Source organism: Plecotus auritus (genome assembly GCF_963455305.1).
Source record: "Plecotus auritus genome assembly, chromosome: 5".
Lineage (NCBI taxonomy): Eukaryota > Metazoa > Chordata > Mammalia > Chiroptera > Vespertilionidae > Plecotus > Plecotus auritus.
Genome location: NC_137776.1, coordinates 17,979,367 through 17,995,354, shown reverse-complemented (window position 1 = coordinate 17,995,354; position 15,988 = coordinate 17,979,367). Strand labels below are relative to the sequence as shown.

Genomic DNA, 15,988 nt, shown 5'->3' with positions numbered 1-15,988 from the left:
TCTGTGGGACAACTGTATTTGTTGAGGCAAATATCCATGCTAGCATAGTCTTTAAGAGGCAGATGCCACTGCAGGAGATAAAGGCTGCTATTTGAAAATGAAGGTAGAAACAATAACAATTTTAGAGGAGGATATCAAATAATGAAATTAAGATTTCCAAAAAAAAAAATAGCTGTTTAAATGCTTAAAATTTTTATATTAAGCCCAGCCAGAACCAAGAGGTCACCAGTTTGATTTCCAGTCAGGGAATGTATCCAGGTCACAGGCTTGATCCCTAGTAGGGGGCATGCAGGAGGCAGCCGATCAATGATTCTCACTCATCATTGATGTTTCTATCTCTCTTTCCCTCTCCCTTCCTCTCTGAAATCAATAAAAATATATTTTTAAAAATTTATATTAAGATATTGGTTCACACATTGACCCTGTACACTGAGGGCAAGGAGAGATGGAAGAAAGAGGCAGGCAACTCCAGATTGGTAGGTGACAGGTTTAATACTAGCAAGCCTGGGGATTGATATATGAAGCTTGTCATTGATGGCCACAAGATGAGTAGACGTCCACACACTCCCACTAGAATCTTAAAAGTTTATATAGAGGCCTTAATGGGTTCAGTCATGTATTCAGTCCAGATGGTCTCAACAACACCTACTCTCTCTAGGCTATACCCTTGAAACAGCCGCTGGTTTAGGAACATCAACCAGGATGTACATTCCAAGGACAGGGCAAGGTGAGGGTCTTCCAATTGCCCAGGTCCAGCTCAAGGTTCAAGTGATGGTCAAGTCCTCTTGATGATTTCCTACAATTAAAGTTAATCTAAATGATGTATGAAACCTTTTATTCTGATGGTTTGTTATGTGTTTATAGGAACATATTCTTGTTTTCATAGACTTGAACTTTAGTGTTGACTTAATCCTTAATAACTGTTGGTATCAGTAAGCCATGCACTTTAGAAATTATATCAAATACAATAGGTTATAAGCATAAAACTGTTCAGTAATCAAAGTAAAATGTATTTAATGTAAATATTTGCTTCTTACTAGCTGGTAAAATGCACAAACTTGATTTCCTTCTTTTTTTTTTTTTTAAATATATTTTATTGATTTTTTACAGAGAGGAAGGAAGAGTGATAGATAGTCAGAAACATCGATGAGAGAGAAACATCGATCAGCTGCCTCTTGCACACCTCCCACTGGGGATGTGCCCGCAACCAAGTTACATGCCCTTGACCGGAATCGAACCTGGGACCTTTCAGTCCGCAGGCCGACGCTCTATCCACTGAGCCAAACCGGTTTTGGCTCCTTCTTTTTTTTATAAAATGATGAGAAGATTCTGAATATGAAGAGATTGTTTTTTACATCACATGCATTTGACATTCAGGTTTTGTTACTTAAGCAAGCATTTTATGAGCTATGCTTCAACTCTAGTATGACTTAAACATCCTCATAAAGGAGCAAGAATATTTCATTAGAGGAGATAAAGTCAAAGAGTGAAAGCTTATAATGTGAATGTGTTTTTGCCTCTTCTGCAGGTGGACGTTGCCATAAGTCCTGTACTGGCCGATGCTGGGGACCTACAGAAAATCATTGCCAGACTTGTAAGTGCTCAACTATTAGAGAGTAGAGGCTTGAAATGGTGACGTCATTTTAATAATTGATGATTTTCAGATGTCTGGGGATAAGAAACATGAAAATGAGTTTTTTCTTCCTTGTGGTGTACTAGTATGTATCTGTCCCATCTTTCACTCAAAGGTTAGCAGGCTTTGCAATGCAACTTGATTTTTTCACTTCATGCATATGTGCATGAATTTATTTGTGGTTATAATTCCTAGAAGTGGTCATTGCAGGGTCAAGAATATGTGTATAAGAAGCTTGATAGAAATCACCAACATGGAGATGTTGTTCTCTATAAAGTTTATAGCAATTTCCTCTGCCAAGAGCAATGCATGTACATGCTTGTTTCTCTATTCCATGGGCAAAAGAGTGTATTATCAAATCTGGGTCTTTGAAAAAAGGTTAGAAGAATCATAGTATATCAGAGTAGACTTAAATTAACTTATTTCATAAAAACAATGTTTTAGGGCAGTGGTCGGCAAACTCATTAGTCAACAGAGCCAAATATCAACAGTACAATGATTGAAATTTCTTTTGAGAGCCAAATTTTTTAAACTTAAACTTCTTCTAACGCCACTTCAAAATAGACTCTCCCAGGCCATGGAATTTTGTGGAAGAGCCACACTCAAGGGGCCAAAGAGCCGCATGTGGCTCGCGAGCTGCGGTTTGCCGACCACTGTTTTAGGGCAAAGTGTTGACAAGAATTTTAAGCAGGACTTTGATTAGATTACTATTTGAAATAGGTATACTTGCTATAATATTTTAGGCAGTGTTTTAATAGCATCCTACCAAGGTACAGGAGAGTTCCACTCTCACAGAACGAAGAGTAATGATTCAGAACAAAATGTTAGTAGAACTGAAGGTTAAGAGATCCTGTAATAAGAGTAGATATTGACCCAGGTTAGACCAATAGGGTTCTCTCCCTAGAGAATTTGGACTTGGGATCCAGATGCTGGTAGCACAATCATAGAAACTTGAACTTGAATAGATGTTAAACCTAGTAGAGGTTTCCATCTTAAACCATGTGTTAATGAGAAACAGAAATGGCCAGTCCTCAGTGACTCAGAAGAATAAATCAGCCATACAGGAGCTAACAGGAATCAGAGATGTGTGTGTGAGAGAGAGAGAGAGAAAGAGAGACAGAGAGAGAGGAGAGAGAGAGAGAGGGAGAGTTTGACAGTTCCTACCTCCTACTTCTCTGGCCTTCATGTGGTTCAGCTGCACCCCATTCTTGATGCCTTAAGAAACAGTGTTTTTCTAGTACATTTAAATGAGTTTTGTTACTTTCCACAAAGTGGGGATGAGAATGAGTCTTGTAAGAAAAGCATCATACCATAACTCATATATTAAATCATCAGCCCAAAAGTCATTTAATTCACCTATTTTTTCAGCATAGACATTAACTTTACTATATAACCTAAAATTTGTTTAATGGTCACTGTGCCTACTCCACAGAATCAATAAAAAAATTTAAATATATTTTTATTGATTTCATACCGAGAGAGGGAGAGAGAGATAGAAACATTAATGATGAGAGAGAATCATTGATCGGCTGCCTCCTGCATGCCCCATACTGGGGATGAAGCCTACAACCTGGGCATGTGCCCAGACTGGGAATAAAACTGTGACCTCCTGGTTCATAGGTCAACATTCAACCATGGAGCCACACCAGCCAGGCAGAATTGATAAAATTTAAATTCAATAGACATTTACATGTATTTGATATGTGCAAGTCTAAATTTTGGATTAGTTTTCATTCACATAAATCTGTATAGCTTATAAAACATTTTCATTCTAAAATTTGTTTTCACAATATTCTTAAACTATAACTAAAAATTCTCATTCTATAACTAAAAAGGCTTAGTTATCATTAACCTCTTTTTAACAATTGGGGAAATATAAGCTGAGAAAAATTATTCAAGATGTTAAATTTACAACACTGTTTCCCGTATACCATATTGCATAGCACAAGTTAGTGGGAGAGAACATTAGATTTCAAGACAAACAGTTGAAAAAAAAACCCAGTTGTTTACACTTCCTAGCATGAAAAAGTGACTTAATCTTTTTATATCTCAGTTACCAAATCTATAAAATAGAAATAATTACACTTTGCTCAGAAGAAGTTTGCTCTATTGGAATAAAATCCAATCCAGTAATGTAGTTGAAATGCTTAAATATTTTTGGCATATGCTAAGGACCTAATAAAGAATAGCTAATATTATCATAAACTAAAGGAGATGCTCTTAGAAAACATAATTTTTGGAAATATTGAGCTCTTCTTGATTGACCACACAAAAGTACATTGTAAGATCTGAAAGACATAGTCTTATATTATTCAAAAATGACTTTTCTTCTTTTTTTTAATACTCACCCAAGGATATATATATTTTTTTCATTGATTTTTCAGAGAGAGGGAAAGACAGAGAGAAACACCAATGTGAGAGAAACACAACAATTGGTTGCCTCCTGCATGAGCCCTGACCAGGGCCCAGGCCCGAGAGAAGCCTGCAACCTAGGTACGTGCCCTTATCCAGAATCGAACCCGGGACCCTTCGGTCTGCAGGCCGAGGCTCTATCCACTGAGTCAAATCAGCTAGGGCATGATTTCTTTCCTTAATGACCAAAATACATTCAGGGGCTTCTCTGGGATATTCAACTTCATGATTTGCCAAGTATTTTCTTATTTTTTAATGGATAAGTATTCTTTGAGATTCTTCATACATTAGGAAAGAACAATAAAGATAGTTAAAATCTCCACACTTCCACTAAGGAATCCAATGTGAAGGATTGTGTTCATTGACCACATCTTATCAATGCTGACATCTTCCCACAGGTGTCTCCTCCTAAAACAGCAAATGTGCCAGGAATTATCCTCAGTAAGACTAAATAGTGAGAAATGGGAGGAAAGAGGAATGATTCAGGCTCTGGAAGAACTAATCTGTGATAATGAATGGCTTATAAGGGTGAAATAAAGCAAAGAGAGGTGATCAGAAAGAGATATCTCTGAATAGAGATATGGGAAAGTAAAAATGTGGGTAACAATGGTAAGCTTGAAGGAAAGTCTGCAAGGGGCAGAAGTTTGTTTAAATGTTAGTTTTTAATTACACTTTATATTCAATACTACTGTGTATTAGTTTAAAGTGTACAGCATTGGAGAACATTATGCTAAGTGAAATAAGCCAGGCAGAGAAAGATAAATATCACATGATCTCACTCATTTATGGAATATAATGAACAACATAAACTGAGGAACAAAAACAGATCCAGAGACAGAGAAGCATCGATCAAATCATTAAACCTCAAAGGGAAGGTAGGGGAGGGTGGGAGTAAAGGGGAGAGATCAACCAAAGGACTTGTATGCATGCATATAAGCCTAACCAAGGGACACAGACAACAGAGGGGTGAGGGCATGAGCAGGGGTATAGGAGGGGGATTTGGGGGAATAAGGACACATGTAATGCCGAAATCAATAAAGAAATTAAAAAAAAATAAAATGTACAGCAAAGTGGATAGACAATCATGTACGTTACAAAGTTCCACCCCTTCCATATCTCAAGTACCCACTGGCACCCGGTATAGCCATTACAATACCATTGACTATATTTCCCATAATGTACCTTACATTCCCATGACTATTTTTTGACTACCAATTTATACTTTTTAATCCATTCACCCTTTTCGGCAAGTCTTCCAAACCTCACCCCTCGACAACCATCAGTCTGTCTGCTCTTTGTGTCTGTGAATTTGTTGGTTTGTTTGTTTTGCTCTTTACATTTCACATAGAAGTAAAATTATATGGCTGGATCTAGAGGGCATTATGCCAAGTGAAATAGTGAAAAGGCCAGAAGTTTTAAAAGAAGGAATGAAAAAGAATAGATTTAGTGAAATGGAAGGAGAGCATAAATAAATTGACAACTTACTATGGACAATAACTTATACATGCCTATAGAAATTTTAATAAAATTTTGTAAGTTTTTGTTAAATTTAGTAACGTTATGAGACTTATTTTGTATACTGGTTTGTGTGCTATATTTAGATTTCATTGCATGTTGAATAATTTAAATCTGTTATTGTTCTATAGCTTTATATAATGCTCAGCCTACTAACTGCAGCGCCAGCACCTATTTTTAAACGTTTCTCTAAAATATGTTATTTTTATGAATAAATTCCTAAAGGAAAAACTTTAGACAATCGAAAGAGTTTTATAAATATTAAAGTAAGAAAATCGTGTTTATAGAATCTAGCCGAGTGTTGTTACTGTTTTACTTCATGATTTTCTAAAGTGACTTGAATTTATTCTCCTTAAATTCTTTCTGATGTTACAGCATCATGACTCTAAAAACCTAACAAGACATAGTTTCTTACATAGTTGCAATAGGTCAACATAGAGCTCATGATTCAGTACTGAGAGCTGCATTACATGTGGAGAAGTGACTCAGACTTGAAAGTTCTTGTAAGCTCAGTTAAACCGTGGCCGCATTACTCCACAACACAGCTTAACCTTAAGTAAATTGATTTGGTGGATTAATATAGTCATGTCAGGGGAGACAAAGTTATCTGCTATGTCAATTCTGAAGCTTATAGAATTGTATTTAGCAGGCTTACTGGTCAGAATGACAACTCTCTAGTCATAAGAACTGAGTCCTGAGCTACATAGGTTTAGGTGTGAGAAAGACTAAGCTTTAAGAAATAAATAATAACGATGAAAAGAACAATGTTATCTCTGTGCTGGCAAGATGTACAAGGCACACTTATCTCACTTAAAGTAGATACCACAAGCCCTTTTTTCTCTTTGAGCACAGTATCAGGTCAGTTCTCTCCAGTCACCTAGTAGGCAGTGTGGATTATAATTTTATACATTCCTTTTGTCCTCCCAGACCCGGTGTCACCTCCTTAAGACACTGCATTTTATTTTTATTTTTAGAAGGAGGAGAATATATCAAAACATTAGAGTTCGATTCCCCTCATCTTTGCATACATTTTGAATTAAAGTAGTTATAATTGTCTTCAACTGAAGGTTATTTAACTAAAATATTCTCTGCTGGTTACCACTTGCTATACACTTCAGTCTTCTAAGTTGTGTTACATATGATATTTCTTGCCTTGAAACTAATTGAAAAATGTAAGTGCATTTGACAATAGCATGTTTCAACTACTGGAATGAATAGATATACTCTGATCATTGAAATGTCTATGAAATTGATTAAAGCTAATTCATCATTTTAACCAAAGGAAAACTACATTGTGAAATTCACCCATTACTTCTACAATATTGTTTCTAGCTAGATTATCTCAAAACATTTTTAAATTAAAAATAGAACAGCATTAAAATTAATAAAAGCAGTGTATTTATTCTGTTGCAGATAATGGTGAATGGAGCACTTTACTGTATTGGCAAAATAGAAACGAGTGCCAAACAACACTTCATGTTATTTATTGTTTCTCTGCAGATATTATAGAACACACTAGGACAAATTTAGAAAAGTATTGAGCATTTTCCTCAATAATTAATTATATTTATGTATAAACAAAATTACTTTCAGTAGTTGCAATATATGAAAACTTTTAGTTTAATAATAGGAACAAAACAAAAACAAAACCACCATGGCCTGGCTTGTGGAGACTGTTTACTACCAGGGCAAGCTTTAGAGGAAGGATACATATATACTTTTACTTGTTCTAAATATATCTGGAATTTCTTTGAAGAGAATGATACAAATCTGAGAAGATAATTATATATTTTGGGTCCTCAAATTTTCAGCAAGCAAGAAAACGTAGCAATTCACAATGAAAATGTACTTTTCTTCATGAAATTTCCAAAACTAGTAGTAATACCAAAATGAGAAATTATAAATATAGTAATAAACAAATGACACCCACATAAATGCATGCACATACAATTTAATTAAAATGTAGTTGTTTTCAGTGGGACAAATGCTGTTTAAAAAGAAGGTGCTGGTGTGGTAAATATCCAATCCGAGCAGAGAAAGGGCAAGTGGGAACCAATGGGGAAAAGGAAAGAGCTGAGCCAGCAGGCTCGATCAATCGGCATAACAGCTAGCCTTTGTGAAAAGTCAACAGCTTTAATTAAAACTCTTGTATTTTACTAATAACTTCAAATGTCCATAAGCCTTCTTATCGATTTTCTATTTCCATTTTTGTGTTTGTAGTTTCTGGAGGTATTGTAAAAATTAATGGAAACATTATAATGGTCTGATTACTTGCATACATTTCTAAAATTATGCCCATCTAAAACATTTCCAAAAGATACCCAATAATTTGCTTGTAGAAAATAAGAGAAATATTTTTTTCTACTATGCTGTTGATATTGCTATAAGTTGATTATATTTGTTGTAATTTGGTGACCTTTTTTAAAGATTTAAAAGAATGGGATGTTTTTCATTTTAACTACAAAATATATAGTTATATTGAAAGTTCTATAAAATACATTTGAATTCAAGAGAGATTGCTTAATGCCATGTTAAAGGCTCAAGGGATATAAAGAATATATATATATAAAGTTTTGCCTGTTCTCTGGAAATGTCTTAAGGTATAAGACAAAGATGAGGAATGTTTGAAAAGGTAAAAAGAAAAAACAATACTGGACTAAGGGCATCAGGAGACTAGAGATGTAGTTCTAACTCTAAACTTAATGTCAAGGCCCTCAGTTTCCTCAAGTTCCCTTATCAACACAATAAAAATATTGAAAACAATGATACCTGTTCTTGCTTCTTACATGGTTAGGATATTTGCCTTTGTGTGCCTGTATTAGTACTCACTGATTAGCTATAAATCATATACACATAGAGGTAGACACTGACATAGATACAGGTAGTTTGGGGGATTGATTTATGTCCCTTTTAGCCTACTGATAGTGATACAGTCGCTGGGAATGTCTGAGCCCTCCCCTCAGCCTGTACTACTGGTGGCCCACCCCCACAGACTTTTTTGAACCAGAGCCAACATTGTGGCTGGACCAGACTTTGTGGTTCTTATTATGATTGCAAGACATACCTCAGCAACAACCATCAGGGAACTTCAATAAAACAATGATAATGCTAATTATTCCCAGGTCCCGGAGGGGACAGCCCAATGGCCACACGAAAAGGTCTTGGGGAGGCGAAGACGGGGAGAGAGAGAGAGAGAGAGAGAGAGAGAGAGAGAGAGAGAGAGAGAGAGAGAGAGAGAGAGAGAGAGAACGTGAACGTGGGGCTCTGCTTCTATTGGAATCCAGGGTTAGATGCCTAGTTTCATGGGTTCACTCTTTCCTGGCCAATTTAAAACATAAGAGCAGGAATTCGTGTGTGGAACGGGGTAGGGTCACTTAAATTGTCAGTCACCTAGGTTACCAGGGCTTTCTAAAAAGGGAATTGTATTGGTGTGTGTGTGTGTGGCGGGGGGGGGGGGGGGGGGGGCGGTGGTGGCGGCCTAGCTTCTTATCTAGGTGTTTTAACTGTAGTGTGTCATATAGCTGACCATATGTTTATTTGTGATAGATGTCTTCAAAAACAACTCCTTGGTTAGCTTTTTCAAAAGCTTAGTATCAGGCACTTAACTACAGAAATGCAAGCTGTGGTTTGGTGCAGAGAGATAATCTTACCTGATCAGCTAGATTGAAGAGTGAATACAGCACATTGGAAAGAATACTGACAGGACAATGAGTAAAATTGTCAGAAATATTGGAATTGTTCTGTGAGAAGAAAAGTCATAGTTTGAAATCATTCTTCCTCAAATACTTGAAGTGTGTGTTTGTGGTGGTTCCACTTTAGGATTATTATTACTGAGATTGTGGACTTGAATGTTGGCCCCATCTGGGTCTCAGTGTCCTCCCTAAAATCAATAGGTTAAACTCACTCATATATGAGGTTTGATAAAGTGCTAATTATAATATAATCTTATTTTTGTAGCTTTCACCATTAATTTGAAGTATGTTTGAGTAATATCTTAGTTTTCATTACTCATCACTCATAATTGTGTTGGTACATAAAGATACTCCAGAACAAATTATGTTTCAAGAATGTAAAGCAGAGATGTGTAGATCATTTTAGTTTTTCCATATTATATTTAAAATAGTTTCTGAAACTATCTTCCTCCCACCCCCACCCCATTTGGTCTTTAAATTGAGATACCTATTATTTGTGGCTCTTAATGTAAACATAATAGTGAAGATATATAGGAGTCTGGAAATTAATTTAAAACCCTACTTTATGATAAGTTATGCAACCCAGTATAAGCTAGTTAAATATTTTTTAAATGTTAACTTCTTCATCTGTAACACTGAGATAATTAATTTGCTCTGTCAAGTGTATAGCTTATTTCATATTATAGATTTTTTAAGGCCATATAACTCAAGTATATAGACTTGATATATAATAATGTATTCCCATCAATGAACACCTTTACCCCACCCTGTATTTTTCCACAAAGTGATTATTATATGGTAACAAGTTTGGCATTTATGTGTGTGTTTACGGGTATATTTATTCACATAAATGTTCTTTATTAATGGACATTTAGATTACATTGTATTAGTCTTAGTTACAACCAGTGAACATTTTAAATATACTAGTGACCCAGTGCATGGATTCGTGCACATTGAAAGGAAACTAATTAGAAGGTGGCCGGCGGGGTGGGACTGGGCGGGCAAGAAGGGCTGGACATGCCCTGAAGCCAACCTCCTGCAGTCCCTCCCTGGCAGACCGCACCTGGGGTGGCACCATGGCTCCAAGGGCATCTGCGGGGTCCCTCTAGCAGGTGGGGCCCCTCGGCCTGGCCTGTGGGGATCAGGCCGAAAGCAGCTCTCTGACATCCCTTGAGGGGTCCCAGAGTGTGAGTGGGCACCTTGCAAAGCTGCTGTCTTACAGGGTGTGGAACGCAAACGCAAGTGTGCAGTAAACCAGATTTGAGGCCAACAGTGCCCCAGCAACAGCATAACCCACGGCCAAAGGTGGAATCACATGGCCCTACAAGGAATCGGGCTCCCTCCTGTATGGTTTTGTGGTGTGTCACCTGAGAACTGCCCCTGCTGAATCACTGCAGCTAAGCAGCTCCTGAATTGAATGTCTGCCTTCTGGTGGTCAGTGTGCATCATAGCTACCAATTGGATGGTAGGAGGGACACTTAGCATATTAGCCTTTTATAGAGAGAGATATTTGTCCATATGTGCCCATTTTTTATGTCAGGTTCCTAGAAATAGAAGTGTTTGATCAACATGAATTTACATACATGAATCTGATAGAGACAAATTACTCTTCAAAAATCTTGTATCTTTTTAGACACACACCAGTAGTTTTCCCAATGTTTTATCCACATCAAAATTAGATATCATTTCTTTTGTATTTAGGAATTATATACACAGTACCCTTATTTCCCTGTTTTAATTCATAGTTCCTGGATTATAACTGAGGTCCAACAAGTTTTTTTACATAATCATTAACCTTTTCTAAATATCTTTCTTAAATTTTCTATTCATATTCTTGGCTCAATTGTTCTACTGCATTTTGCTATGTAAGACTTTTTTTAGACATAATCATTGTAAATACTTATGTATAACAATAAAAGCATAATATACAAATTGACTGAATGGCCGAATAGTGGAACGGCCATCTGGATGACCACATTATAACACCCACTGGCACCAGGCCAGCCAAGGCAGATACTATGTGATAGGTTGGGGCCCCTACATCGTCCCATGATCACCCCACAGTGGGAGGCCCAGGCCACCAACCAGCGGGCTGCGGCGGGTAGGCGGGGTCTCCCTCTGTAGGGGCAATCCATCGCAGAGCCCCAGCCGGGTGGGCAGGGCCTCCCTCTTTGGGGTCATTGATTATAGAGCCCTGCAATGGATGACCCCAAAGAGGGAGGCCCAGGTTACCCGGCCAGCAGCGCTGCAGCTGGTAGCCTGGGCCTCCCTCTGCGGGGGCGACCCGTCGTGGGTCCCTCAACCTGGCCTGCACCCTCTCACAGTCCAGGAACCTCTCGGGGGAGTCCACCTGCCGGCTTAGGCCCAAATTGGGCCTAAGCCAGCAGTTAGACAATCCTCTAGCAGTCCGGGACTGTCAAAGCCTGAAATCCCTTGCTCCTTACCACCCGCCTGCAGCCGAGGCAGAAGAGGCTTCCACCACCACCGCTGCACTGACTGTGCTCGCTGTGCTCATCAGCCATGAGCCCAGCTTCTGGCTAAGTGGCGCTCCCTCTGGGGGAGAGCACTGACCACCAGGGGCAGCTCCTGTGTGGGGCCAGGGAGCCCTCCTGTGTGGGGCCAGAACACTCTGGAGCCCTCCCATAGTCCCTTCCCAGTTGGCCAACCTCCTGCATCTCTCCTGCTCAGTCCCGATCAGCTGGACCCCAGCAGCAAGCTAACCTACTGGCTGGACATCTGCCCCGGTGGTCAGTGCACATCATAGTGACTGGTTGACCAGTCGACTGTGTGCCCTGGTTAGTGCATGTCATAGTGAGCATTTGAGCGGCCTTAGCACATCATGCTTTGATTGGTTGAACAGATGACCAGACACTCAGCATATTAGGCCTTTATGATATAGGATATGTATGTATGTTGTTGCTTTATATTATTGTGTTAGTAAATGTTAACAATGCACAATGTTTTTTGTGCGTGTTTTTTTTTTTTTTTTATAATCATTACCTGAGGATTTTTTCCCATTGTTTTTTTAGAGACAGTGGAAGGGAGAAGGAGAGACAGAGTGAAACACTGATGTAAGAGAGACACATCAATTGATTGGTTGCCTCCCTCATGCCCCTGACCAGGGCCAGGAGCCTGCAACTGAGGTACACGCCCTTGACCAGAATCAAACTCGGGACCCTTCAGTCCACATGCCGATGCTCTATCCAATGGGCCAAACTGGCTAAGGCTGCACAGTGTTTTTTAAACACTCCTATGTTTCCTCATTATAGCTTATTGGCATACTTGCTTGTATGTGACTATTCTCCGTCATTTAGTAATGTTATTACATTGCCAGGTACTGTGTAAGGATTCAAAGATTAAAGAAGAATACAAAGGGTTTATGACTTCAAGGTTTCATATATATAGACTGTCATAGAAATACTCAATTACAATACAATGGAGTACATCTACACTAATAAAAGAGAAACATGCAAATTGACCAACCTCCGCTACACCCACAAGCCATGCCCACCAGCCAATCAGGAGTGAGTATGCAAATAAACCTAACCAAAATGGCTGTGGCCACAGAGCGAGCAGGAGGCTTGGGTTTCTCTGGCAATGGATTGCCCCTGGTGATGGAGGAAGCCAAACTTCCTGCCCAGCCTGGCCTGCCCTGGCCTCTGCTCAAGGCTACAAAGTTTCAATTATAGAAGATAAATAAATCCCAGATACCAGGGCCTCCGCTTGGGTCGCTGGGGGGCGTGGCTGGCCTGCAAACCACCACAGGCCCCTCGCCCAGGCCACCCCATGCCCCAAGGGAACCCTCACCCTGATCTGGGAAACCCTTCAGGGCAAACCAGCTGGCCCCCACCCATGCACCAGGCCTCTATCCTATCTAATAAAAGAGTAATATGCCAATTGACCATCACTCCAACACACAAGATGGCTGCCCCCATGTGGTCAAAGATGACTGCCCCCATGTGGACACAAGATGGCCAGCAGGGGAGGGCAGTTGGGAGGGACCGGGCCTGCAAGGGAGGGCATTTGTGGGCAATCAAGCCAGCAGGGGAGGCCAGTAAGGGGTGACCAGGCCGGCAGAGGAGGGAATTTGGGGGCAACCGGCCTGCAGGGAAGGGCAATTGGGGGAGACCCAGGCCTACAGGGGAGAGCCATTGGGGGGGCCCAGGCCTGCAGGGGAGGGCAGTTAGGGATGACCAGGCCTGCAGGGGAGGGCAGTTAGGGGTGACCAGGCCTGCAGTGGAGGGCAGTTAGGGGCAATTGGGCTGGCAAGGGAGCAGTTAGGCATTAATCAGGCTGGCAGGGGAGTGGTTAGGGGGTGATCAGGCTTGCAGGCAGAAGTGGTTAGGGGCAATCAGGAAGGCAGGCAAGCGAGCCATTGGGAGCCAGCAGTCCTGGATTGTGAGAGGGATCCCAGATTGGAGAGGGTGCAGGCTCCCCCCCCCCCGCCCGTATACAAACTTAGTGCACCAGGCCTCTAGTACTGTAATAAATGTCTCTATGACATGAAGTGAAATCACAAAGAAGGCAGTGGGAGGCAGATACAGGCTAATGGGTTCCAGTAAGTGATTTGGTGTAGGGTTAACAAAGGAGATTTTAATTGAGTTGACCCTTGAAGAATGTATAGACATTAGATATGCAGAGAAAGGGTTTAGACTAGAGAATCCTATGTAATAAAAGCCTAAAATGCTAAGTGTCTGACTGTTCGACCATTCAACCAGTCGCTATGATGCACACTAACCACCAGGGGACAGATGCTCTGATAGGCAGGTTAGCCTGCTGCTGGGGTCCAGCTGATAGTTACTGGGCAAGACAGTCCAGACACGCCCTGGAGCCCTCCTGCAGTCCCTCCCCAGTCCTGCTCCTGCACTGGTGGGGTCCCTTGGCCTAACCTGTGCTCTCTCACAAGCCGGGACCCCTTAGGGGGATGTCAAATAGCCGGTTTTGGCCTGATCCCCGCAGGCCAGGCCAAGGGACCCCACCGGTGAAAGAATCACTGGACCTCTAGTGTCATATAAAGAACCAGAATAAGAGGGAGATAGGCAAAGGAATTTTTAATAAGGCTTGGTAACCAACTAATTTGGCTATGAAGAAAAAGAGAGGAGAAATTTGGGATGAATTCTAAGTTTTAAGTTGGAGCAATTAAATCAATGATAGATATTGTCACAGAAACAGGACATAGAAGGAGAATAGTATTATGGCTGAATTGAGAATGGTAATATGGGAGCTTAGTTATGCCTCTAATGAGTCTTACATATCCCTCATTCAACCAAGTATAACTAATCAGTAAATAATCAGTTACTAACTGGAAACTAAGGTGAGAAATTTTGAAGGATACCGAAAGGGGCTGATGATAGATATTTGAGATATATCAGAAAACCTATGGTATAGGCCAGTGGTTGGCAAACCGTGGCTCGTGAGCCGCGGTTTGCCGCTCTGTTGACTAATGAGTTTGCCGACCACTGGTATAGACAATTCTTACAAAATGCTTGGCTCTCTGAAAGTAATGAAGAGCATGAGATAAAGGGAGAAATCATTTTTAATTTTAAAAAAATGAGTCTTGAAATTTGGCTGTGAAGAAATCTTCAGTAAAGAAGGAGATCAGATTACAAGTCCTTCGGTTGATCTCTTACCTCCTCCAGCCCCCCAACCCTCCCCAGCCTCCACGCTGTCATTTGACAGTCTGTTCGATGCTTTACTGCCTCTGTATCTATTTTTGTTCATCAGTTTATAATGTCCTTTATTATCCATAAATGAGTGAGATAATGTGGTATTTTTCTTTCACTGACTGGCTTATTTCACTTAGCATAATGCTCTCCAGTTCCATCCATGCTGTTGCAAATGGTAAGAATTCCTTCTTTTTTATAGCAGTGTAGTATTCCATTGTGTTAGATGTACCACAGTTTTCTAATCCACTTATCTGCTGATGGGCATTTAGGCTTTTTCCACATCTTAGCTATTGTAAATTGTGCTGCTATGAACATAGGGGTGCATATATCCTTTCTGATTGGTGTTTCTGTTTTCTTGGGATATATTCCTAGAAGTGGTATTAGTTTTACTCTCTAAGTTAACATTTCTATGCAATGTTTTCTCATTTCTTGGTTTGTGATGGGTCTATGATATGATGATTCCATTTTTTTATTACTTTATCTCCAGCATATCACTTATATGTGTACTATAAGGTGTAGTCTTCAATTCGCATGTAAAAAATATTTTAAAAACACCCTATTTTCTTATTCAGATTTGTGCACTTCTTTTATTATCCAGAAACCTGCATATACGGTCCTATGAGAGACATGTAAAAAAAGTATACTCACATTCAAGAATAGTTTTAAAGTTATTATAAGAGGCAATATTTTTTTTAAAATCCTGACTCACATGTCTTTAAAAAATATATTAAATAAAACTTCATTAAATAGATGAATAAAGCAGCTGGTAATGAGGAATAGATGAGGCAAGATTCCTTTCCTATTTGACACAACTAACAATATTATCATATCATAGCCCATAGATCGTCAGGGATTTATCTGGGACAAATAATTTACCTGATTAGTAGCTGCTAAATTCTGGGCATACTTTTATTAACTGACTCTGAATGTCAATTTCAATAAGGGCTTTGCAGATGTTTGCCACATTTTTTCAGTTGAACTATAGTGGTTAATGCTCTTGAGATCATACCTTTATGTTACCTGTGGAAGTGTATACCTCCTGGTATGCCGTAGCCAATTTCTTTAATGTC

At 39.6% G+C, this 15,988-nt stretch overlaps 1 protein-coding gene across 4 annotated transcripts in view; it reads left to right on the top strand.

Moving 5' to 3' along the window:
- ERBB4 (erb-b2 receptor tyrosine kinase 4) overlaps positions 1-15,988 on the top strand; it is a 966,639-nt gene that overhangs the window by 681,742 nt on the left and 268,909 nt on the right. For all 4 annotated transcript variants that reach the window (XM_080671023.1, XM_080671024.1, XM_080671022.1 and 1 more), the window contains exon 5: positions 1,529-1,594. In XM_080671023.1, the coding sequence (XP_080527149.1) occupies positions 1,529-1,594 (66 nt within the window). The remainder of the gene's footprint in view (positions 1-1,528; positions 1,595-15,988) is intronic.